This window comes from Cryptomeria japonica, chromosome 3 (genome assembly GCF_030272615.1).
Source record: "Cryptomeria japonica chromosome 3, Sugi_1.0, whole genome shotgun sequence".
In the NCBI taxonomy this organism is placed as follows: domain Eukaryota; kingdom Viridiplantae; phylum Streptophyta; class Pinopsida; order Cupressales; family Cupressaceae; genus Cryptomeria; species Cryptomeria japonica.
Window position 1 is genome coordinate 367732398 of NC_081407.1, and position 26954 is coordinate 367759351.

Consider the following 26954-nt stretch of genomic DNA (forward strand, 5'->3'; position numbering starts at 1 on the left):
GAGCTCGTATAGTTGAGTGAAAGGTGACTTATCTACACAAAGTGGGAAGGTGCCAAAAGAAAAATTCATGGTATTCATTAAAGAACAAGAAGTTGATGCTATGAGTGAAAAAGCAAAATTAAGATCTCATCTACGTAACCCGGGGATGTGTCCTTGGGCTAAAATCCCCCATCGCCGTACCGGGGATGTTTTGGGGACTTGGGGATGTTCCCCCATCGTCCCTAAAATTGCAAAATTTGTGGGAAACGTCCCAGAAACTTGGGGACAACAATGATTCTCAAAGGGGATGTCCCCCTGTCCCCTAACCGTCCCGGGGACGGCCAGCCATCCCCTTTTTCCTAGCACATTAAAAAAAAAGGACTCAAATGCTTAAAAAACAAACATTTTTTAATTTAATTATAGGTCTGTAAAACTGGATTTTCACTAATATGATGGGTAAACATGTTTGAATCACTTCCAAAAGCACTTAGAAATAATGAGCAGCAGCCTGGTAACAAATAGCACAAACACTTAGAACTCGGTAGTGCATAAAAAAGTGGTTGTAGGTCTGCAATATTGGACTTTTCACAATTATGAAAGTGATGCAGGAGCATCCCCGATCGATGAGCAATCTTGCATCAACCAAAAATATTTCCTTTCAGATTTGTTCTTGTTTAGTTCTTTGTGCAATTTTCTGTGTTCTTACCGGTTGGTACCGATAGTTCTTGTTTTTCGTGGTAGATCTTATTTTCGGTTTCCAGGCTGGTTCATGTGCTTAATTCCAGATTTTCAGTTCATTTGGGTTCTTTTCCGGTCAATTATCGCTTCCAATTGATTGTTTCTGGGTTCCGGGACAGTTCTTGTGCTTACCGGTTGGTTTTCCTTCATTACTGGCGTGACTTGGCATGTGGATCTATTTTGGGTCTTGTTCGATGTTCTTTGGCATGTGGCCGACCTTCCTGCTGAACCACACTTCGTGGTTGTTATTTTCCGGAAAGATTTCTTTAATTCTTAGGGCCGACCTAGTTACACGTTTCATTTCCCTGTATTGGTAAATGTAATCTTATGAGGCCGACCCGGATATGTTTCGGTGGGTATAAATATGTTATTATGTAATCATTTGTAGCGGCAGAGGAAGTAGAATTGAGATTGAGGATTGAGATTTGCATTTTGTGATCCGGTTGATTCTTAGAGTCCTGGTTGTATTGTATCTGGCTTGAGGCCTACATGTAACCGGTTAACTACCAGATGTTCTTTGATGATTATATGATGATAACCGGATGGTTGCCGAAAGTTCTAAAGCAATAATATGATCTGTTTATGTGATCTTGTTATGTTTTCTTGTTGCTTTGGTTGTGTTACTCTTGCTGCATAAGCCGGTTGATTCTCTTTGAGGGTTTTACCAGTTATGGCTGCATCAGAAAGGGAAACAGTTCTGAATCATAGCCAAAAACACTCAAAAATATGAATAACAACTTGGTATAGAATTTCATAAACACCCAAAACTTTGTAGTGCATAAAGAAGCGGTTGTAGGTCATAATAGAAATGGAAGACTATCAAAATATCCTCCAACTAGAAAGAAACAATGAATTACATGCAAACAAATGTTGGCATATTGACAATGTATTTTCAATTATGAATGCATATTGAGTATTGACAATGAATTTTGAATTATGAATGCATATTGAGTATTGACAATGAATTTTGAACATGAATGTGGTATGTTAAGGTTCTATAATGTACATATACCTGCTTTATCTATTTTTCATATGAACATTTAAAATTTCTCTATTTATTTTAAATTTTCCCTATATTTTATAGAGCCGTCCCCTTTGCCGTCCCCCCCCGTCCCTAAAATTGGCAAAAAAATTTGCCGTCCCTGTCCCAGAAACTTGGGGTAACATAGGATCTCATCCTTTAGTAAAGACAACATCAATGATTTTATAGATTCAGTAATGGTCTCCCAACATCCTTTCTTGAAGATACCCTCTATCCAAGCAAAAGATTTCACTCCTTGCTAAAGAGGCATTCCAAAATGAAGCAAGAGACATTGCAAAGGAAAAAGCTGCACGTTGCATTTATGCCAATGGTCTTCCTTTCAACTTAGTGAGAACATCATATTGGTGGGGAATGGTGGCGACAATCAATAGTGCACCTTTTGGTTTCACAGGTTTTGGGTATGAAAAGGTGCACACCACCTTGTTGGCCTTTTTTTTGTAGAGACATCACTCAAACCAATTAGGGATTCTTGATTGAAATAGGAGTTTCTAGTGCATTTGATGGATGGAAGGATTGCAAAAAATGACCTTTAATAAATATTATTGTAGTATCCCCCAAAAATGCAATGTTTTTGAAGGTGGTTGATTGTGAGGGACAAATCAAGGATGCAAAATTTATTTCTAAAATCCCCATTGAGTCCATAGAGATGGCGGGTCTTGAAAATGTTATCCAACTCATTATAGACAATGCAAAAAATTGCAGGTTGCAGGTGCTTTGGTTGAGGAAAAGTATGAACACATTTTTTAGACACCATGCACTGTACACTCCTTTAACTTGGTGATGCAAGCAATTGGCACTCAAATAGAGTGGGCGAAATTTGTATACCATGAGGGTGAGGAGATCCAAATGTTTGTGACAAACCACCATATGTCACAAGACATTTTCAAGACTTTCTCGAATTTGGAATTGTTGAAGGTATATTTAATTTATTTTTTAAATTAATTTATGCAATGTTTACTTATATTTTAATGTGTTTTTAACTTATTTTTTTACATGATCCTAGATTGTTAAGACCCGATTTGCATCACACAATTGTTTTTAGATGACTTGTGAAGATGCGAGAGGCATTGGGTGCCATGGTTATTAGCAATTAATGGAGTATTTGGAAGTAATCAAATTTAGAGAGGGCATAGGAGGTCAAGTCATTGATCCTAGATGACGATTGGTGGGATCGTGTGGACTATGTCTTGAGTTTCATCAAGACTATCATGAGTATGATCAGGTTTGTTGCTATAGATCGACTATGTTGGGAGAAATCTATGATGGCATTGAGTCGATGATAGAAAAAATAAAGGTCATAATAGCACTAAAAGAGAATGACACCGAAGAAACAGTTTTTTGAAGTGGAAAAAATCATTCATCACTATTAGAACAAGATAAAGTGATGAATGCACCATTGCGTCACCTTGCATATGTATTATCTCCCAAATACTATAACACATAGGCACTTGCTTTGCTAGGGAGAATTACACCATATAGAGATAGTGAAGTGGCTAATGGGTACAAGTTGGAATTTCAAAAATTCTTCTCAAATCCATAAGTGGTGGATAATGTTAGGAAAGAGTTTGACAAGTTCATCTCAAGACAAGATCATAGTACTTGTGCTAGTCAAGACCAATACAAAGAAGATGCTCTACACAGTAGCACCTCCATGGGCAAGATTATTTGTTCCTCGAGCCTCTTGCAATCAAGAATCTATCACATGTATTTTCTATTTTCTATTTTTTTAACATTTGTATTGTAGACTTTAGTACTTACTATTCTTTAATTCTAGGTTAGCGGGTTTGCCTCTGGGCCCCCCTGGTACGGGTCCTGGTTCGACCGGGTTTGTGGTATGGGTCCGGTTTGAATTGGGTTCGACCAGGGTTCAAAAAACCCAGAGGTGGTTTGACCTTGGTCCAGTCGAACCTGGGGTCGAACCCAGTCGAACCCGGGCGGACCCAGGTCGAACCCAACAGTGTTTATCTTGACAGCTATATGTGTGTGGTCTGGAGCGGTCGATTCCTTGTGTTTATTCTTGAGCTTCGTTTCTTTTTGGCAGCCATTGTATTTGGCACATATTAAATGGCGCATATTCCAAGTAATATGTGTTATTCTTTTGTGGTTGTGAGTTTGTTCGATGATTTTTTTTGTCAGAAATGTTCTTTCCAGTGCCAATTTCTGCTTTATGCGTTTCTTTTTGAAACAATTGTGGGCTGTAGTTTCTTTTGTCTGTCAGAGCTAATGCGTCATTTGTTGGAAAATGATTTCTCTTTTCTACCGAAAAACCCGTATATGCCAAGGTAGGGGTGTCATGTTGCTTTTGGAAAAGAAAGTCACTTTTGGATGATCCATTTGATGATTAAACTTTAAGTTTATATTGTTGAAAGTTGAAACAATGATACTTGAATATTTTGTCTTTTTGATATTAAACTTGATGTATATGATGCTATTATGGTATGATCATGATGCTATGATTACAAGTTTATGATTGTTTTGTTGTTTATATGATGCTATGTGACATGTAAATTTGAATTCATGCTTATAGGCTTCACAAATATCAATATATATATATATATATATATAAAATTTACATGTTTTTGTACTAACGAACCCAAACCCCTTTTCAAAATTTTGCCGTACCGGCGTACCGAGTTCTTCGAACCCAAACCAGTGCCTGAACCCAAACCGGTAACTTAGCTTTAATTTATTTTGTATTTCTTATTTTTAAGTTGTGTGGGTTTTCTCTCCAATTTCAACAAGTTGCAAGTTCTTTAGTTGAACGGAATTGGAGTATATATTTATATATCCACTTAGTGAAGCGTAACTAGTTGGCTGCAAAAAAAAGTGGAAGACTTGGTTAATGTCCATTCCAACTTATGTCTTCTATCACATAAGCAAGATCATTACAAGGAAGGGGCAACAAAGCATTGGGACATAGCCCTTGAGTGTACCACTTGGATTCATGTATTATAGAGCTTGCTAGAGTCACTACAGATGATAATGAGATTCTTACACATGGTGCACCTTGTGGGAATGCCATTGCATTTAGTTGTGGTTCAAACCATTGCATTTAGTTGTGGTTCAAATGATTTTGAACCAAATGATGACCTTGATCTAGATCCTTTTGATGACTGATGAAGATTGGAGGCAAATATACAATTTTTTGATTGTATTTATTTCAATTTTCAAACTTTGTAACTACAATGATTTTCATTTGAATTGTCCTAGACATATATGATATATGACGTAATATTCAAATTTTGGACTATCAATTGACATTTAATTTTATCACTACCATTGATCAATGATGAAGTATTATACTATCAATATGTATATACAATTCTTTATATTTTTTATTGTTTTTGCATATATATATAATACAATTGTACCCAAATGTATGTGTTGTGACCTTTTCACACATCGCCCCATTAGAATGGGGACCCCCTCTTTTGTTTTTTGGTTTGCCTTCTCTTTGCTTGTTTTTCTCTCTGCTTTTAGGATTTTGAGTGAGTGAGTGGTCTGTCTGAGCTAGCTGGATTAGGACTGAACCTTGGAAGCTCAGTTTTAGGGTTTCATCCAAGTTAAGTCTAATCAAATTTTGGAAAATTGTTGGTCTTCCTGAAGATTCAGGATTGTCAGAATGAGGTATACCCTTCAGGAGAGTCAAATTGGTTAGGTCAGGGATAGGACAGGACTCAGGACAGGTCTAGATTGAAGGAAGGGTTTGCCCGAGTAAGGTCCAATTTGTTTCTAAGTCTGGGTAAGCTAAGCTTGGTCAGTAAGGAAAGTGAGTCTAGTGGGCTAAGTTAAATAGGGAATGAAATGGATCAAGAGCCTGAAAATGTCAAATTCGCTCCTGACCCTTGCTGAGGGTCCAGGGCGAAATTCTTTGTAGACTGTATTTCCTTCATAATTTTGACTAAGTTTTAGCGTGTTTGGAGATGAATTTGTGTGTTCTCGCCTGGAGAGGTTTTTGATTGATTTTTGGAGAGCAAGATGATGCCTGAAATAGGGTATTCGCTCCTGACCCTTGTTGAGGGTCCAGGGCGAACTTCATTCTAAACACAATTTCTTGTTTTGAGTGGACTTGCTAACTGGTTCTTGGCCTTGAGAATGACCTGACTTTGCCTTGTGAAGTGGTTTGAAACTTAAAATTTGAGCAGTTTAGCCTGAAATGAAGATTTCGCTCCTAACCCTTGTTGAGGGTCCAGGGCGAAAATTTTATTTGAGTTTATTTGTCACTAATTTTGGCTAACTTGTTTTGTGCAGGGTCTCCCGGAAGGAAGATTGGACGCCACTTGATGCAATTGAGGGTTTGAAAGCATGAAAATTGATGAATTTTGGGCAACAAAGGCAAATTCGCTCCTGACCCTTGCTGAGGGCCCAGGGCGAAATTTTGAATTTTCCTTATTTTGCAGTGAAAAAGGATTTGGTTTTGAACATGAATGAAATAAAGGCATCTCCCTTTACCCACCTGAGAAAGTTTCAACTTGAAAAGATAAAGGACTTTGTTGAAAACCTAAATTTCACTCCTGACCCTTGCTGAGGGTCCAGGGCGAAATTCCTTCAATCACCTATTTTCCTGGCAAAATCAAGTCAAGCTTGGGTATGGATGAGAGAGGAATAGTGTTTTCTTCCTTGGAGAGGACAAATCAACTTGAAGTGATGATGGAACAAGCATGAATTGAGAAATTCGCTCCTGACCCTTGCTGAGGGTCCAGGGCGAGAATCTCTATTGGAGTCATCTCTGGCCTTGTTTGGTCAAATTGAGATGTCAAAGGCGTGATGAATGGTGAAGTGAACATAATAGAACCCCCTAACTTGTTTGAAGATCAAAAGATGAAGGAGTTTTGCCCAGGAAAGACAAATTCGCTCCCGACCCTTCCTGAGGGTCCAGGGCGAAATTCTTTATAAACACATTATTTTACCTTTCTTGGACATAAAATCCTTATTCATAGCATAGTGCAGGGTGAGATCTTGCTTGGCAAAGAAATTTCAAAGTGAAAAGTGAAACATTTTGGTTAAAATTGAAAAATCGCTCCTGACCCTCTCAAGAGGCCCAAAGCGAAATTCTCAAAGACACCTCTTTCTTGCAAGGACAAAACAATTTCTATGATTGGAGTGGATGAGAAAAGGTATGTTTTATCCTGTGAAGATAATTTGGATAATCAACAAGAAGCAACCAAGCTAGATAAGCAAAGTCGCTCCTGACCCTTGCTGAGGGTCCAGGGCAAAAAATCCAAAATCTGACTTTTTTTTTCTCCAAAGTTGAGCAAAGCTAGGCATAAGAATAAGATTGAAATGATGTTTGAATTCCTCTCAGGAGGTCCTGAGCGAAATTTCCAAGTCTTCTCCTTTTCTTGCAAATTCAGGACAAAATGTATTGTTTCATGACTTGGATGGGAGAAAGACATGTGTGTAATGCCTTAGAAGTGATTTCAAGTTAAAAGCATGAAGAAATATACCTAAAACTCAAAATTCGCTCCTGACCCTCTCAGGAGGCCCAGGGCAAAAATCATTAAATCTCCCATTCTGCCTTGCAAAACGAAATCAAACTTGGATTGGGAGCAAGAAGAAAGATATTTCCTGGCATTGTGAGGTGGATTGAAGTTGGAATGATCAAGAATTTGCTCAAAAAACTCAAAATCGCTCCTGACCCTTACTGAGGGCCCAGGGCGAAAATTGCAAAGTCAACCTATTTCTCTTGAGTTTTTGCTAAGGCAAGGATATCCTGGGGTAAAAGTGGCCTTTAAAACTATAATGAGTAAAGATTTGTTTCCAAAACTTGATGATCCTGGGCTAGGAAAGAAAAATCGCTCCTGACCTTTGCTGAGGGCCTTGGGCAAAAATTTGAAAAACTCTTATTTTACCTTGCAGAAACAAAGCAAACTTGGATGGAATCGATAAGGAAGGGCATTGTCTATTGATGAGTAAAAGTTTCAACATAAAATGATGATGGATTGAGTCTAGATTGCAAAATTCGCTCCTAACCCTTGCTAAGGGTCCAGGGCGAAAAACTTGGAAGGAGGATTTTCTTGCTTAGTTTGGTTGAAATAAAGTATCAAAGGCATCTTGAAAAGAGGCATAAACATGATCTTGCTTGGTGAAGAAGTTTTTAGATGAGGAAATGAGGATTTTTTTAGTCAAAATTGCAAAAGTCGCTCCTGACCCTTGCTGAGGGTCCAGGGTGAAAATCTTTCAAACACCTATTTTGCCTTACAATAACGAACTAAGCATGCATGAAATGACTAAGGAGGATCATTGCCTAACCCTGTGAGCTGGATTGAAATTAAAATGATGGAGGAGTAAGCACAAATAAGAGAAATCGCTCCTGACCCTTGCTGAAGGTCCAGGGCGAAATTATTGGCATTCTTCATTGAAACCTTAATCAAGCATTGATATTCCTCAAATCTCCCAAAATTGCTAAATTCGAGGCATTTGGAAAGATTAAATCAAATTCGCATTAAATTAGAGGCATTTTAATTTAATAAATTAATTTTTGACCTTGAAATAATCAAAAGGTGGAGTAAAGTTTTTCAGCAGCTCTGGAAAAGTCCTGTTGAGCCGAAAATCAATTGTTTTAAATGGCTTGTTTTACTTGACAGACTTCCTATCAAGAGGTTTAGTACTGATTCTGATTCTCATTTTGATCTGTGCAATCTGTGTAAGGTTCCAGAAACTGGTAAACATATCCTTTTTGATTGTCTCTTTGCTAAGGAAATTTGGAATAGATTTGGCATTATTTATCCGTTCAATATGAGCATTCTTAATATCATTTCTGGTTATGTGCCTGGCTTGCATAAGGATTCGAATTTATTTTGGAATATGCTGTCTTCTAACATTCTTTGGCAGATCTGGAAATGCCGGAACGAAGAAAAGTTTCAAGGTAAGCCGAGAGTTCTTACTGAGTTTTTCAGGAAACTCACACATTTCAAAATTTTTCTGCAGGTTCATGTTACGATGATGGTGGAAAGGAAGAAGTTAAAGAGGTTCATTCAATGCGGTGCATCCTTTTATTTTCACGAGTTGAAGAATGGCCCCCTTTGGCGGAGAACCCTGGATGACCTACATGCGTTCGAGGTTGCCTGCGAGAAAATTAAAGATGAAATCAGGAAGAATGGGAACCCCAGATTAGATGAGCTTTCCTTGCTGGCTCAGGTGCAAGCTCACAAAGACTTGGTCTGGATGGATGGTCCTCTTGGCTGGGTGGCTTGGGTTGATCGCTCATTGGACATTCTATCTTAGTCATGTTGCAGATCTTGGTTGTAATTATATTTTTTGATCAGTGTCGTCCTCTGTAATCTGTATATGTTTTTGATCGAGTGAGGCTAGGCCTCTGGTTGATGTAATCTTGAACTCTTATGTAATTTTGAACTCATTATCTTTAATAAAAAAAAAAAAAAAAGGGGCATCTTAGAGACATCTAAAATTAATTTTTAAATTAAAATTTATGAAAAAGCGCTCAAGTCATTATTTTGCCTTTATTTGGCAAGTCGGCCCACATTTTTTAAAGGTTTTATTTATTTTTTACCTCTTTATTAGCAAGTCGGCCCACATTTTTTAAAGGTTTTATTTATTTTTTACCTCTTTATTAGCAAGTTGGCCATGGGGAAACAAGAGGTGAGCGCTCTATATAAAGGGGATGCTTTGTTCAAGTTTTAATCATTCATTCATCCCTTCTTAAATGCGAAGTTGAAGTGCGAATTTGAGGAGCGAAATATAGCATGTTTGAGGTGAATTTCTACTAAGTGTGGATACTAAGGAGGGTGGAATTTATTCTTTTGAAGCTAGAGGAGGCACAATCCATCCAAGGGAGGACTATAATCTAGGCCTTATCCATCAAAGTCTAGTTTTCTTTCATCATTGTCAAGTTTTTTTGAGTACTCAAGAGGAGGTATGGCAAAATTATCTTAATATCCTTATTCAAGACTTAATTTTTTAGGCATTTTTTTTAGAAAATTCTAAGTGTTGATTAATTAATTAGGAAATGAATAATTCTAGATTTATCATGAAATTTCCTAATTAATATCTTAAATCCTTCTTTTGAGTCTTATTTTCTACCCTTTAATGCTCAAGGACTAATTTTGAAATGTTGTGTAGGTGTCAAGATGGCGACTCCAAAGGCTGGAGTATCTACTAGTCGCCCGGCTCTCATCAAAGAAGATCAGAAGAATGACGAATTGGAGACCAGGATCGTGTCCAAATGGAGTAATATCGGAGACACCAACTTAGGAAACTTCAATGTGAAGAAGTTTCGAGAGGTCCCCTACATTGGCAAGCCATCACCTGTTGCGAAGAAGATAATTGAAAGTGGCATCATCAAGGCGGCAGGTTTCCCTCCCACAGTCAAGTGTCATGAGCTGATGATCGAGTGTGCTCGCCACTATGACTCACAATCAAGGACGATCGTATTTAAGGACGGGAACATCTTAGCTTACCTTTCAGAGGAAGCCATAAGCGAAGCTCTTCATCTACCAGACCATAAAGATATGATTTACAAAAGCTTAGAAGGAGCCAGGTCGATCTATGAGGATGATCTTGAAACTTGTTTGAATATCATCAATAAGAGTTGGTTGCTCAAAAGTCGGCCTCGCCTGAACAAGATTCCCAATACACCGCATAGGATTGACTTCCAGGAGGAATACAGAGATTTGATAACTTTGCTCAATCGAGTTACATGGGCTCCTCAAGCCTTCTTCTTCGAAAAGTGGATGTTCTTCTTCATTCAAGTGATAGTCCAAGGAAAAGGAATGCTTCATTGGGCCAAAATTATTAGCAATTGTCTGGACGTGCAGTTGAGAAGGCTACGACCCACCAAATTGTTCCACATGAGCTCATATGTTATATATGCCTTAATCAGGAGTTTCGAGTATGCAGGGCTACTTCACAGAGGAGTGATCGGAAGAGGACCCGGAGAAATGAGAGTTTGTGATTCTTATGTTCATCTGCATCATCCGCCTAGAAGTGACTACAAGTTAGTTAATGACACCTTCACGATGAACATTACCAGGATATTGCAAGGGGGGATTCATAATCGACTATCTCTGGATGCACAGGAGCTTGTGAAGAAGTATGGTGCATGGTTCACCTAGTTTCAAAAATTCACATACATCAGGGTTCATGGGTGTCCTTCACCTCCTTACATGTTGCCAAGATATCCAACAGACAGGATAGTGCTACTTGAGGTAACTAGACAGTTGGCAGCTTATGCAAAGGCATCCAGACACAAGCATGGAAATGGAATTCCCGTGCCCATCATACTAGGGAATTCACTTGAAGTATGTCCTAACACTCAAGCCTCGGAAGATGCAGAGAAGGAATTATCTTTATATTCATTCACATCCTTTGCCTCGCGAGAGAATTTTGATCCTCATGGTTATATGGAGGAGACAATCGGTAAGAAGTACAAACATGAGTTTCAGGTGGAGGACTTTTGGATGAATCTCCCAAGTGATTTAGAGGTTAAAAGAAAGATGCATTCCAGGCTACCCTTAGATCTCATCAGGAAATGCAAAGTTTATAGAGTAGCTGATCAAGCTCAGGATAATGGTAGATGCCTCCAGTCGTCTTATGAGAAAGAAGACAAAGGAGTGAAGATAGATTGGAATGAGCCCGAGGTTTTAGACTTGAGAGCTTTGATGGCTCCTGTTTTGTCATGCACTCGCAGATGGGTGGATGTACAACATCAAAAGTTGAAGGAGCAGAATGTATCAATGACTTTTACTTTGGAGGCAAGACCAGAAGAAGGAGAAGCAAGTGTGAGTGAGAATGCTTCTCATTCCAAAGGCTCAAAGAGGAAAGAAAGACCTGAGAAAAGGGAACCCTCTAAGAAGAAGCAGAAAACAAACCCCGATCACCCACCAAGCACATCTTCTCGACATGAAAAGAAGGCAGGTCAAGGAGAAGATCAGGAGAGGATGGTACATGAAATGGATGAATCTATGGAATCCATGGTACAAAATGACAAGCCAGAAAAGGGACAGACGCCTCAACATTCATCAAGTCAATCTCCCCAAATTGATGCTAATGAGCTACATGAAGAGAAGAATGATGATGAAGCGACATCTCCTTTCCGAGAGGATGGACCACTGCTTAAAGAAATACAAGTAAGAGAGACAAGATCCGCCATCCCGGATTGGTTAAAAGAAAGACTAACAAGGGTGGTTGTGGTTGAAGAGGAAGAAGATGTATTTGATTTAGAAAGCCTTATAGGAAATTCTCAAGAGGCAATGGAAAAGAAGAAGGCCACAAAGATGTCCAAGGTAATAAGGGATGAGACAGGATCCAGGAAATTGCAAATAGCTACACCAGTAGTGGACGAGTATGAGGGTGAGATTCTTGTAGATGAGTATGACTTAGAAACATTTGAGCTTGGTCCACTTACCATCGAACAAGCAATGGAAGAGGCAACTGATTCATTTGAAGCACTTAAAGACAAACTTAAAGAAGAAATGGAAAAGAATAAGAAGCTTGAGAGAGAGGTCGGTGCTTGGAGAGGCTATTTTAGTCATCTCAATCAGCCCTTGAGATGTTAGGATCCAGCAGTATCTCCTTTACAAGCAGTTCCTCTTGAATGAGTTGGCGAAGCAGAAAGGGTCAAGAGCTTGGTTCAGCTTTTGAGCTCTTGGATTGATAAATCCCACATGGTAGCCGTTGAATTTGCATCAAGAACGATGAAGATAGTTCATCGAGCTATCTAGGTCCTTGAAGTTATCCATAATCTAATGATAACTATAGCCGCTTTCACTCACACTAGAGACGTTATCATTCCTGTCCTACAAGTGATAAGGCAAACACCAAGACGGATCCTGGCATAAGAAAAGATAATGGATGGAAGAACCCATAACCTCCTACAGTGGTCAGCTCTGCTCTAGATGAAAGAGGTCCTTTTTGAAGACATCAACACCAAATGCAGTCAAGTTGAAGGTATCATCCATCCAATTCAAGATAGGGTGTTCGAGGTGTTGTGTACCATTCTTGCCAGGCCGGATCGAGATTGAGACAGATGTGGACATCCAAGAGTTGGAGGAGAGAGTCAAGGTCATCTTTTGCAAAGAAGAGAACGTCATCACAGATGAGCAACGAGATCTGATGTTCACTACCATGTTCCTGATTGAGAAGATCAAAGAACTTGAACCTAGATGGGAGATAGCTCTTCTCACTGCTTTTGATCAAGTCCTTCACTTGGAAGAACGAATGAAGAATCTTCCTGAGATTCCCATTGCTGAGATTGAGGGAATTGTGTCCAGATTCGTTGGATATGCTAAAAAAGAGCATAGGAAAGGGAACAAAATTCTAGATGAAAAGTTGTTATAGGATGATGTGGCAGCTTAATTCTTATTGGTCTATGTTTCCTCGATATTTGTGCCAATTAAATATTGGCTATGCATTTAATGATGTTTATTTAAATGGGGACCTTTTTGGTAACAAACCCTAATTAGGGTTTAGGCGTCAAAATCTCAACCATTGATCCTCTGTCGATCTGGGCCATTCATTGTATTTGAGGATGCTATATATACCCTCACTCATTTTCATTTTGATAATAGAGAAGTTAAAGAAGAGAGAGAGCTTAGAGAGAAGAAAGTTATTGTGTAGCAAGATTGAGAAGTGAAGAAAGAATTTTGAACAATTGTTGTCCATTTGGCTTTGAGATCAATAAAATATTGAAGTTATGGTGTTTTATTGCAATACTTGTGGCTATCTTCATGATTGTTTATTTTCTTGAATCACTCTCAGTCGAAGTAGTATTTAAGTTTAAGTTTGAAGGACTAAGTGTTGTGCTTGATCTTTGGTGAGATTCACGTTCCAAACCACTAGCTTCTTGCTGATTGTAAGGACGCCTTGTGTGATCAACTGGAAATATTGAGATTACTTAAAACTTCAATCATTTTTGGAAGTACTGATATGTATCTCTATGATAGTATCTATATCCTTGATGATTTGAAAATTACTGAATCACCTTAGAAGATTGCATCAATTCCAGTAGAGTTGAAATTTCTTGGCGATACTGAAATTGGTAGAATCTTACCAAGTCTAGCCTACATTCAGTCATTCTTAGGATTAGATTAGCATTCATCCCTTGAAACCCTTATCTTTTGCTATTTTTTGAGAATCTGTTAGTGTTAGGAAGATCCTGTTCCTGCAGTCAAAAAGAGAGTAATACGGACAAGCTTTCTCAGAAAGTACGTAAGGCCCCTTGAAGAAACAGCATATACAACGACCACTGGTGCTTATCCACACGTAGAGATCCTATAACGAAGAACCTTGAAGTCATCCTGATTGATCCTTTTCGTGATATCTTCAGCATTCAGAGGCTTTAATCAAGAGAGGATAAGGTACCATTTGGGTATTTTATTCTGTGTTTGGCTGTGTACAAAATACACATCAACAGTATGATACCCAAGAATAAAATTTCCTTACAGGTTTACCTAGACTTCATACTTGTTTTTTTATTCTGTACCAAAATCGACAACTTAGCTTACAAGATATGGATGGTTGGATGTATTGACATGTGTTGTGGATGCTATTTTCGATCATGTGGGTTTTTGCCTTTAACAACACTTGGAGCCTTTGTTATCACTTGGATTTGATGCTTGTGTTCTTTGGATTGGTGCATCTTTACCTTGGAATGTTCCTTTTCTTCCATAGTTGGCATGTTGGGGGTTGAGTGGTCTTGCTTGAGATGGTGGTCATTTTGGTTTTATTGCAGGTATCTTGATGGAGCACATGAGCATGCTAGAGATTCATTTGGTTTCATATATGGCTATGATGATGTATTTCATTGATTTACCCTTATGCAATCTATACAAGAAGTGGGAGAATGTTGGGTTAAGGTGTTGTGCCCCTTGCATATAATGATTTATTATAATGTAGTAACTAAATAATTATTTAGTTGTGGTACACCTATGAGATGTGTTTAGCCACATTAGGTAATTATCCAAGGTCACTTGCAAAGTCCATGTAATATTGGGTCAGTTATTTTATGTATGGGAGATATAGAATAATTAAATATTATTTGGGGAAACATATTTAATATTGTGCAAACTTAGTCGCCAAAAGTAAATGAGAGGTCAATGGTTTTTGTGTTCTCATGGTTTTGAGGCACATGGTTTCATTTTACCAGTGGGTTGTATTTGTGTGAGCTTGAGTCTATATAAGCAAGCACATGTTTAGTGGTTAGGGTTGGTTGGGTGAATGGGCTGTTATATTATTGAGTTTTTTTGAGGAGTGGATATGGAGCATGGCATGAGATGTGTAGATTCATTCTTGGACACATGGAGAATGTATTGGAGAGGCTTGATGTTTCAGAATTATTCATTGTAACTCTGTCAGACATGCATTGCTTTATTGTTGAATGTGGTGGAGTATGGATGCTTTTGGAGGTTGGGGTTTTCCCTCTTGAGGGTTTTTCCAAGGCATATCTTGTGTTATCTTGTGGCTTGTCTATTTGATCTATGCATTGTGGTTATTTTGTAACCTTGTATGCTAGTTTTCTTTCATGGAGTTATGTAGGAAATGGATATAACATGTGGGTATTATGCATGATTTCCTAACAATAATTGTGCATACAAAAGACAATTTGATCACTTCATGTACAAATGACAATATTTTCATATGCTCTAGAGTATTAGACCATTTGGACAAGCATATTCCAACTAGAGTTGGATTGTAAGATTAGTAGAACAAAGGATAATCAGATTCAAATAATCAGGTTATCAAAGATTTCAGAGCTTCCTCAAAGGGTTTGCCAAGTATAGAGTAGAAAAGTTTGATCAGTATTGCCTCCAAGGCCTTGTCTAAATAATCAATTTTTCGCATGTGCAAAAATAGCTGTTTTTATTCATTATTATTTTTGAGGAGATGGGCAAATTCTGGAAAATCTATTTTCATTAAGGGTACACAGGGGCATGTCCCCAAGGTTTTTGGAATACATCAAGGATGACTCGGGGATGTGGGGACAGCCATCCTCAATTGCAAAAAAAAAAAGGCGAACATGTCCCGGGGATGTGGAGATGGGTCAGGGACGACTAACTGTCCCTGAGATGGCTGGGGATGTCTCAAATGTCTCCCAACCATCCCCAAGACACCTGGCTGTCCCCTACAAGTGGAGCATTTTTTTTAAAAGGCCACAGGTTAAAAGGAAAACATTTTCATTTGTTGTTTGTGGTACCCCATACCCCTCTTACTCCTAGCATAAGAAAAGAAAGACCCCATATCTAATATTTGTTCATTTCTAAAACTATGCATAAATCCTCTCTCTGTATGAAAAGAGTTAAGAGTCTAGGACAATCAGATCTTTTATTTGTTCCACCAAGTATCTATGTAATAGCCTCATGCCTAGCTCCTTGTTAGTTCTGTCTTGAGCAGATTTGTTAATTTTCCTTTTTATAACATAAAAATATTTTTCACCTTAATTAAATAATTACATAGTTTAATCTTAAGCTATGAACTAAGTGAGAACTGAATATGGCAATGCAGGCATCATTTTCCATTACATGTTTATTTACAATTTTTTTTTTAATGCATAAAAAGATTGCCTTACCATTGTTATCAATGGTATATAAATATTTGAAATTTCCATATTTTAATATTTTTTCTGTATTTTTTAAATAGCCATTCCCTGTGCCATCCTCTACCGTCCCCAAAAATGGCCTCAAAAAAATCCGTCCCTGAAACGCATCCCTCTGTACCATAAACTTGGTGGAACATAGTTTTCAACTATTTATATATCAGCAATTTTTAGATTAATCTAGAAGTTCTACTGTTAGTGTATACTTTATTTTAATTTTCACTGGCAATTCAAGTAAATATTGCCTGAGTTTATATTAAGTATTAGTGGGTTGAATTTTGTAAGAAAGCTTCCATTGCATACAATCAGGTTATTCTTAGCATAAGATTTAATTAGCATTTTTATTATTTTTTTATGTAACATATTGTAAAACCTTATAAGTAAGTGCTTTTGGCTCCTAGTTCAAGGATCAAGAGTTCAGCATTATTCAATAGAATTTAATGGTCTATTTTTCTGCTCAGCTATTGTTGAAGTATTTTGAGTTCAGCATTATTCAATAGAATTTAATTGTCTATTTTTCTGCTCGGTTATTGTTGAAGTATTTTGTATTTTATGTGCTTTTATGGGTTGAATATTGCTTGGCATTTTGTGAAAGCATTATGAGTTGAATGTTTGGTGGCTTCCTTTCAAAATTTAAATGGACACTAACTAGCTACTTTTTATAGGTAAATACACAAGCTGATAAAAGTATTACGGATTGCAGCGATCACAACAACTCAAAGTATTATGTCATTGTTATACAGGTATCATATGTGTTTTTCTACGTTTGAGTATTATACATAAAATCACGCTTGATTTTTAATAACATACAGAGCCATGTTATATCCTTTTCATTTTTCAGTACTCCGCTCGTCTGAATGCTGAGAAAGTAAGGAATTTTGTATATTCTCTTAACAACGGGAAGATTCCAAAGAAGAGATTTAATAGTAAGTACTTTTGGATGCTTCAGCAGTAGTATTTCTTTGCACAATTTCCAAAGAAGAGATTCTACAATAACAGCATCAGTATTTGCTATTGGTAGTGTTATTGGTAGTATTTGTTATTACTTACCTCAGGCATTGGCAAAGCTTGGAATTTTGTAGGATGGGTCAAAGGATTAAAGCTCAGAGAGTTAAAAAGTTGAACAATATGAGTTATGAAAAAAAATCCCCTTCTGAGCTTTCTAAGGCGGGGCGGGGGGGTTCTCATACACCAAATTGGTGTCTTTGGTGGCAACTTAAATAGCATGAGTTCACATGCATTTGTGTCAATTGAATATTTGTGAAATTCATTGCATTACCTCTAAATAGGTAACTTATTTTTTAATTTTGAGGAAAGTCGTGCATAATTAAGTATAGCAAGTGTGCTGATCACATAAGTTTTGAAAAGCAGACCTTGCAATTTTAAAAACCAATAAAAAGCCAACAAACTCTAACACTAAACCTAAAAGGTGGGGCCCACCAAGGCTCAGCAACCATAAAAATTTGTAAATGCTCTTTAATTTTTTGACCACACAATCCTTCCAATGGTAAGCAACATATATCTTTACCAGTCAATCCATATACAGTTAGTATCTCTCACGTGACTCCATTTTGACATTGTTACAACCCTGATCAAACTTTTTCAGTTTGAAAAGTTATCAATAGCATGTTCAAAGTTCAAATTCCTAGAGAAAAGCTTGAAACTGCAGATGTGTTGGAAGATGTGACTTGGACATAACAGGAGCTAATGACATCATCGTAACTCATTAATGACATCTTTAGAAATTTTATAGCATCCTCACATCTAAAATGAAATTTCTTATTTTTTAATTTTAAAATTCCATTTTGTCCTTGGTTGACCTAGCATTTAGGACAGCATATCTTACACCAACAATACATACCCATAATTTTGAATTTTTGAGTACATTAGCCCTCCAATGGTAATCAACATATGTCATTACTAGCGCATCCATGTAGAGTTAAGTAGTTCTCACTTGGCACTCCCCCTTGTAATTGGTAGAACCCTGATCACATTTTTCACTTACAGAAGATATCATGTTCAAACTAGTAAAGAAAAGCTTGAAACTAGAGATGTGATGGAAGATCTGAATTAGTCATTAGAGAAGCTGCTGACATTATCAGAACTCATTCATGAGAGCATTAGAAATTTTATGGCATCATCACATCTAAAATGAAATATCTAATTTTTTGATATAGACCTCATTTTCTCTCTTGATCAACTAGCTCTGAAGATAGCATATCTTATACTAGTAACGTTGAGTGGGATGAGTAGCCTCATGAAATGATTACAAAATATAAATGATATTAATCGGGCCTTATTGAAAATTATCATGTTAGCATATCATGCACATTGGGGATCACTGAGGAAGAAAGTAAGATAGAACTTATACTTTGGATGATTTTGCATGATTGATGTCAAAACAGGGACCTGGGACATTAGTGAGTTGACTAGCACTGAGTTGGACTGTTTGTTGTCTTCTTTGACGGCCATTTTGAAGTGAATTGACTCCCTTTGAATATTTACTGCTGGTAGACACAAATCTAACATCTGACTCCCCTTGACTATTGACTACTGGTAGACACAAATCTAACATCTGACTCCCCTTGACTATTGACTGCTGTACTAGAGTCGATCGGTAATAAATGTTGTTTGACTGTTAACATTGTTGATCAGAAATAATTGAGATGATTGCTCTATTCAATTTATGGGCACCAGCAATATGAATGGTTTATGCTAGCACGTTGTCCCTATGCATGAACAATGCTTCTAAGTTGTTTTGTGATGGTGCCAATTGCTGGTCCTTCTCATAGATGCCTATTAAGTTTGTTTTCAAATTTCAAAGAGTGATTCCTCGAAATCCTCCTCTGCATGTGTGTAATGTGCCCCTCAATTTTTTTTGATTTTTAACACAACAAGATTCACCTGTTAAGGTTAGAATAATCAAACTTGCGCAGAAAGGAAATGCTGAAAGTAACCCTTTCACTTTCTGATCACCGAGAGCCCTGTATGGGAGGGTGAGAGCATACGGTGTCAAGGGGATCGTTAGCTGAAATAACTGCTGGAAATGAAATCTCAAATACAATACTGGGCGGCAAGCCTACCCCTTCCGCTTATCCAGCGAGTGTAAGAGCTTCTACAACAGTATGGTGGTGCAACCAACCAATTAGAAGATTACAACTGAAAGAACAACAATCACTCGACCGCTTATGTAGCGGGAGGACTAGAAATGGAATTACAATCAACTCTACTGCTTATTCAGCGGGAGGACAGTGTTACAATAGATAAGAAGGTGGCAAGCCAACCTCTTCCACTTATGCAGTGGGATGAGTGCAACAATCCAAGTATATAGCTGTTAGTACTACTAATCAACTTTATAATGCAAACATGGATTACAATATTATTAGAATCACTGTTTGAACTAGGCGGCAAGGCTAGCCTCTTCCACTTATGTAGTGGGTCAGCAGAAAACCATAATGTTGCTGTTAGTACTACTAAGCAGCATTACAATGAATATAGAATTTGACAACCAATTGTTGATCAAGAACTGACAGTTGCAACAAGAACTCCAAACATCTTCTAAATTCCTAAACAAATCACACTCTCATGAACTCACTCAAAATCCAACTTTCAAGAAACCTAATTTAAAGACAGCAAACTGGAAATGCATAACCAACAACACCAATCCACACCAACTCACTCAAAACTCACTCAAATCTTCCCCAAACACACCCAAATTGACAATATGCATAAAGCAACCAAGTACAATTTGAAAATACAACAGCAACATGACCCTAGACAATCAGCACACATCCCAATGCACCCCCTAAAATGTACGGCTAGGCTGAAAAGTACGATTTGCATTTAAAAATTGAAGACTCAAAACTAAGGGCTGAAAACTTACAAATCCCATCGCCCAGTGCATGGAAATAATTAGAGCCAATATCCAGAATTAGTAGGAGCCCGCACAAAGACTTAGGAGTGAAAATATGCTTCAGCCATGATGCCATCCAGCAACCAAGAAACACACAAACTCACACAGAAATAAAAAAACCAATTGATGCAATCCATTCTCAATATGATCTATCTATTCTTTTGAATGAGAAATAGTCCCTCCACAACTAGGTGCTATATCTCATGCACAAAACTGACACAGGCTAGGAAGCTCGCAACTTCGAAGCACAAGTCTGGCACCATTCCGGCAGCACTTCGTTATACAAATTTCATGGATCCCAAAATGAGAGCCCAAGGCTCCAATTTATAATTATTGCCAAGCCAAATTCAAATTCAAATCCCTTAACATGGTGCCCAAATGCCATTCATTTCATTTCACCTCCTAGGCAAAGTCCGCCCAATGTCAATTCCACCACAAAATCGCCACTTTGGATAAATAATAGTTTATAACATAAAGTGTAAAGTGGGTGCTCAAAAATGACTTTAGAGGAATAATATTACTTAGGCACAAAATTGCTCCATTCACTTAAGTTATATTTTTTGATTAAACTATCATGTCGAACCCCTTAAGTTAAAACACCAATTACGCCTAGGCCAAATATAATCAAAGTATTTATTAAAAAATAGTTTTTTCCCTTCCAAATATTGATTACTGCCAAAAAGAGTTGAGACTAAGTCAACTGACTTGAACAACTGAACTTGCCAAAAATAGAACTGTCAGAAATAGTACTTACTAAAAATAGTAAGTCTAGGAAACTTCACCAAAAAGATTGTTCTTTGAACTCTGTGGCTCAGCTCGAGAAACCCAGAAAAACCCAATAATCATGACAACTGACATAAACTTACCAAAATTAGTAAGTTCTGCAAACTCCCCTGAATTGATTGCATGCCATACCTCTGCGAAGCTTACAAAAAACCCAGAAGGAAATCTTGATTCATTCTGCCAAACTCCCACCAGAACATCCTCGAAAATTGCGATAAGTCCTAGAAAATAGGAAACCCTAATTTTCCACTTCTAGTTAGCCTACGTGTCTCTGAGATAGGCTAATGGCCACTAACTTGCTTACTACTGAGAAGGGGACATTACATTCGGCCCTCCCCAAAATTGCTTGTCCTCAAACAATCGCAAGTCGGGATGCTGCGAGATCTCCTCATTCCCCCAAGTAGCATCCTCCACAGGTAAGTTCTTCCACTTCACCAAATACTCTTTGAATGTCCTTCTCCTCAAAGAGCGTTCTCGTGAGTCAATGATCTCCTCTAGAATCAATACCAACTGTCCTTCCTCATCCAAGGGAGGTAAATCTGAAGAAGGTACAACATTGTGTCCAAGCACCTTCTTGAGGCATGACACGTGGAAAACATTATGAACTCTGCTACTCTCTGGTATCTCCAACTTGTAGACCATTGCACCAACCTTCCTGGTAACTTTGAATGGTCCATAGAAACGTGGCTTGAGCTTCTCTGCTCCACTCTGCAAACTCCCCTGAGCTTCTCTGCAAACTCCCCTGAATTGATTGCATGCCATACCTCTGCGAAGCTTACAAAAAACCCAGAAGGAAATCTTGATTCATTCTGCCAAACTCCCACCAGAACATCCTCGAAAATTGCGATAAGTCCTAGAAAATAGGAAACCCTAATTTTCCACTTCTAGTTAGCCTACGTGTCTCTGAGATAGGCTAATGGCCACTGACTTGCTTACTACTGAGAAGGGGACATTACATTCGGCCCTCCCCAAAATTGCTTGTCCTCAAACAATCGCAAGTCGGGATGCTGCGAGATCTCCTCATTCCCCCAAGTAGCATCCTCCACAGGTAAGTTCTTCCACTTCACCAAATACTCTTTGAATGTCCTTCTCCTCAAAGAGCGTTCTCGTGAGTCAATGATCTCCTCTAGAATCAATACCAACTGTCCTTCCTCATCCAAGGGAGGTAAATCTGAAGAAGGTACAACATTGTGTCCAAGCACCTTCTTGAGGCATGACACGTGGAAAACATTATGAACTCTGCTACTCTCTGGTATCTCCAACTTGTAGACCATTGCACCAACTTTCCTGGTAACTTTGAATGGTCCATAGAAACGTGGCTTGAGCTTCTCTGCTCCACTCTTCTCGAGAGAAGATTGTCTAAAAGGCTGAAGTCTAAGGTAGACCATGTCTCCAACCTCAAATGATCGCTCTATACGGTGCTGATCAGCGTACAACTTTTGCTGATTCTGTGCAAATTGGAGGTTGTTCTTCAAAGCCTCCAAAATATCCCGACACTGCTGCACCATATCCCTAGCTTGAGGGGCTCTGCTATCACCAAACATTAGATCAACAAAGCTAGGGGCCTCGTAACCATACAGTGCCATGAAAGGAGGCATTCTAATGGACATGTGATATGAGAAATTGTAGCAATATTCCCCTAGATGTAGCCATCTCACCCATGCCTTCTGCTGTTCCAAAACATAATTTCTGAGATAGCCTTCCAACCATTTGTTTACAATCTCTGTTTGTCCATTAGTCTGTGGGTGGTAGCTTGTGCTTGGAGTAAGCACTGTACCACACAATCTGAAAATCTCCTGCCAAAAGGTGCTTAGGAACTTGCTGTCCCTATCACTTACAATATTCTTGGGCAGCCCATGCAATCTAAACACTTCACGGAAGAACACATCAGCCACTTGAGCTGTTGTAAATGAGCTAGTGATGGCGAAGAAATGAGCAAACTTGGTTAATCTATCCACCACCACGTAAATGCAGTCCTTACCATGAGCCTTTGGCAACCCCATGATGAAATCCATCGAAATACTTTCCCACTTTTGGTTGGGAATATGCAAAGGTTGCAACAAACAAGTAGGTAGAGTGTGCTCATTTTTGTTCATCTGACAAGTATGTCACTCCTTGATGTAGTTCAACACTTCATTTTTCAGCCCCTTCCAAGTGAACCTCTCATGAATCTGCTTATAGGTCTTGAAATAACCTTGATGACCAACAAGGGGAATGTCATAGAAAGTCTGTAGAATCTTCTTTTTGAGCTGAGATTCAGGTAGCAGAAAGATTCTACCCTTGTAAAGTATCAAGCATTCAACCACCTTGTACCTTTCATCTTGAAAAGCACCCTCAATAATGCTGGTTGCAAACTATTTTTGGCATAATCAGCAAGCAATAAGTCTTTCCAATCAGCAGTAAGCTCACACAAAGAGCTCAAATGGGGCCTTCTTGAAAGTGCATCAGCCACAATGTTGTTTTTAGCTTTGACATACTCAATGTCAAAATCGTAAGCTTGTAACTTACTCACCCATTTCTTCTATCTTTCATTCAAATCCTTTTGATGCATAAAGTGTTTGAGGCTATTATGATCAATCTTGACAACAAATTTGCTGCCCACCAAGTATTGCCTGAACTTGGCTAATGCATGCATGATTGCAAGCATTTCTTTGTCATAGATGGAGTAAGTTCTTTCAGTTCCTCTTAATTTTCTGCTCTCAAACACAATAGGGTGTTTCTATTGCATCAAAACAGCACTAACTCCTTCTCCTGATGCATCACATTGTAACTCAAAAGGCTTGGTGAAGTCTGGTAGAGCCAGAACAGGGCACAAGCTCATAATATCCTTGAACTTATCAAACACCACTTGTGCTTTTTCCGACCATACAAAAGCTCCTTTCTTAGTGAGGTCAGTGAGGGTGGCAGCCAACTGAGAATAACCCTTCACAAACCTTATGTAAAAATCACATAGGCCCAAGAACCCCTTTAGATGTGTTAAGTTCTCAGGTGGAGGCCAATCAACAATTGCCTTGATCTTTTCGGGGTCAACCTTGACTCCCTCTGCACTGATGATGTGACCAAGCTAAAGCAGTTCTCTCATTCCAAATTCACATTTGGATTCATCAATTCGGAGGATGGGGTACGGATTCTTGATAGTCTTCTGATTTAATGCTCGGTAGTCCACGCACATGCGCATGGTCCCGTCTTTCTTCCTAACCAAAACCACCGCTGAAGCAAATGGGCTCTTACTCGGTGGATAAACCCAATGTCCAAGAGTTCCTTATGGCCTTCTCTATCTCATCTTTCTGCTTCTTAGGATACCAGTATGGAGTGGTAATAACTGGTTTTTCTCTTTCCTCCAACTCAATGATGTGTTCACATCCCCTATCAGGAGGTCTCCTAGGTGATAAGTCCTCAAAGACTTTACTTCTTTTTGTGATTAACTCCTGAATATCTGAAGGATATTGCCCCTTTACTTCAACATGATCAGATGGCATAATCATGCACTTTGCTGCCCACTCAACTTGTCCATGGCGAATCAGCTTCTCCATCCGTTTTAATGACACTATACGAGGACCTCTATTTGACATCCCTCTCAATACTACCCTCTTTCCTTTAGACATGAATTTTAACTCCATAGTTTGCAAGTTAAGGGTGATCTTTCAAAGAGAATGCAACCATTGTATGCCAAGGACCACATCATCAGTTCCTCCAATGTTGACAACATAGAAGTCATCCTTGACTTCATAGTTACCCAACCTCATTGACATATTGGAAACCATCCGTTTGCAACAAATGGTTGACCCATTAGCCACCATGACCTTGAAGTCTTCAACATCATCAGTGACAAGGCCTCTCTTTGCAACAATTCTAGCATCAATGAAATTGTGAGTTGCCCTAGTGTCAATTAGAGCAACAAGTCGATGCTCTCCCAATGCTCCTCGAACTCTAAATGATTCATTCTTGTGAAAGTTCGAAAGTTGGGCAACTATTCCCCCATTATCTTGATCACTTTCAGGCCCTTCTGGAACCCCTTCATACTCACTTTCCTCCATGTCAGTTTGCTGTTCTGAAATTTCAGAATCTGATCCATTAGCAGAACAGGCTTCCAGCTGATGCCCACTACCCTTTCCATGACACCTATGACCCGGGGCCCATGGTTCCTTGCAAGAGTAACACAAATTCTTCCTTCGGAGCTCATCATCCATCCGAGTCTGATTTGTAAATTTCTTTTTGTTCTTTCTATAGGGAAATTTGGACTTAGGGGCAGCCGACTCCATGCTCCTAGACTTCTTGATTGCTTCAGACAAGGTGGGCGGATCAAAGGCTAACCCAACCTTTCAATGGTTCTTCAAGTCCTTCAGTGAATAAGAACACTAACCTCTTCTTAGAAATACTACTAACCATAACTGAAAGACTTTGAAACTCAGTTATGAAAGTATCCAAAGAGCCCTGCTGTTTGAGTTGTGCAAGCTCTCTAAATTTCAACTCTGGATCCTTAATATCAAATCTTTCGATCAACTTATTGGTACCACCACTCATGAGCAACCCCATCCAAGTGCAAGGTAGCAAACTTGATGGCATCTTCTTCAGGCATCGGCTTCAAGGACAAATAGTTGTCCAACTTTTGAACCCAAGCTCTAGCCGTACACTTATTGCTTCCATCGAAATGTGCTAGAGTCACCTTCCCAAGAGCTTGTTGATAGTCTCTTGGAGCGGAATAACGGTTATCATATTTCCCATCCCTTCTCTTTCTGGTTCATGTATTGGTCAAGGGTGAGGATGTTTCGAATCTCCGCTAGAAGAGAGGCATACTCCATGTAGCTAGCCCTTATCTCATCAGCCATTGGAACCTCAACTTCAGGTGGCGGTGCTTCCTTAGGAAGGAAGATGGGTTGCAAAGTTCTTGAAGCAGACCCAACGGGGGTTCCACCATTGTTGCTACTCTGGTTGCTTCCATTCCCATTTCCTCTAGAGTGGTTAGAGGTGCTGACATTGTTTCCATTGGTGTTTTGATTTTGAACCCCACTAGCATTCTGAGTTAATCTAGCCATCAACTGGGACATCATATCCATCATAGCATCAAACTTCTTTTCAGCTCTCTCTGCAGCTCCATTTACATTTGACTTTCTCTCAGCCATAGTATCAATTGAATTAGCTGAATCCACTGCTTTCTCTCTGTTTCTCAATACTTGTGAAAATGTCTCTTCCACTGGGTTTGAAGGAATCTGATACTGCTGCCTCCTCTGTTCTCTGTTGTAGTATCTGATGTCTCTATCACTCATGGAGAACCCTTATCACATAGGCTGACAGGATAAGTGGCTTTGATACCACTGTAATGTGCCCCTTAATTTTTTTTTGATTTTTAACACAACAAGATTCACCTGTTAAGGTTAGAATAATTAAACTTGCGCAGAAAGGAAATGCTGAAAGTAACCCTTTCACTTTTTGATCACCAAGAGTCCAGTATGGGAGGGTGAGAGCATACAGTGTCAAGGGGATCGTTAGCTCAAATAACTGCTGGAAATGAAATCTCAAATACAATACTGGGTAGCAAGCCAGCCGCTTTCGCTTATCTAGCGGGTGTAAGAACTTCTACAGCAGTATGGCAGTGCAACTGGCCAATTAGAAGATTACAACTGAAAGAACAACAATTACTCGACCGCTTATGTAGCGGGAGGACTAGAAATGGAATTACAATCAACTCTACTGCTTATTCAACGGGAGGACAATGTTACAATAGATAAGAAGGCGACAAGCCAGCCTCTTCCACCTATGCAGTGGGACAAGTGCAACAATCCAAGTATATAGCTGTTAGTACTACTAATCAGCTTTACAATGCAAACATGGATTACAATATTACACTGTCCGAACTAGGCGGCAAGGCCAGCCTCTTCCACTTATGCAGTGGGTCAGTAGAAAGCCAAAATGTTGCTGTTAGTACTACTAACTAGCATTACAATGAA

At 38.8% G+C, this 26954-nt stretch overlaps 1 protein-coding gene across 1 annotated transcript in view; it reads left to right on the forward strand.

Moving 5' to 3' along the window:
• LOC131053974 (uncharacterized) overlaps window positions 1–26954 on the forward strand; it is a 61783-nt gene that overhangs the window by 16428 nt on the left and 18401 nt on the right. Inside the window, exons 2-3 of the mRNA XM_057988542.2 lie at window positions 16976–17053; window positions 17152–17236. Coding sequence (XP_057844525.1) covers window positions 16976–17053; window positions 17152–17236 — 163 coding nt within the window. The remainder of the gene's footprint in view (window positions 1–16975; window positions 17054–17151; window positions 17237–26954) is intronic.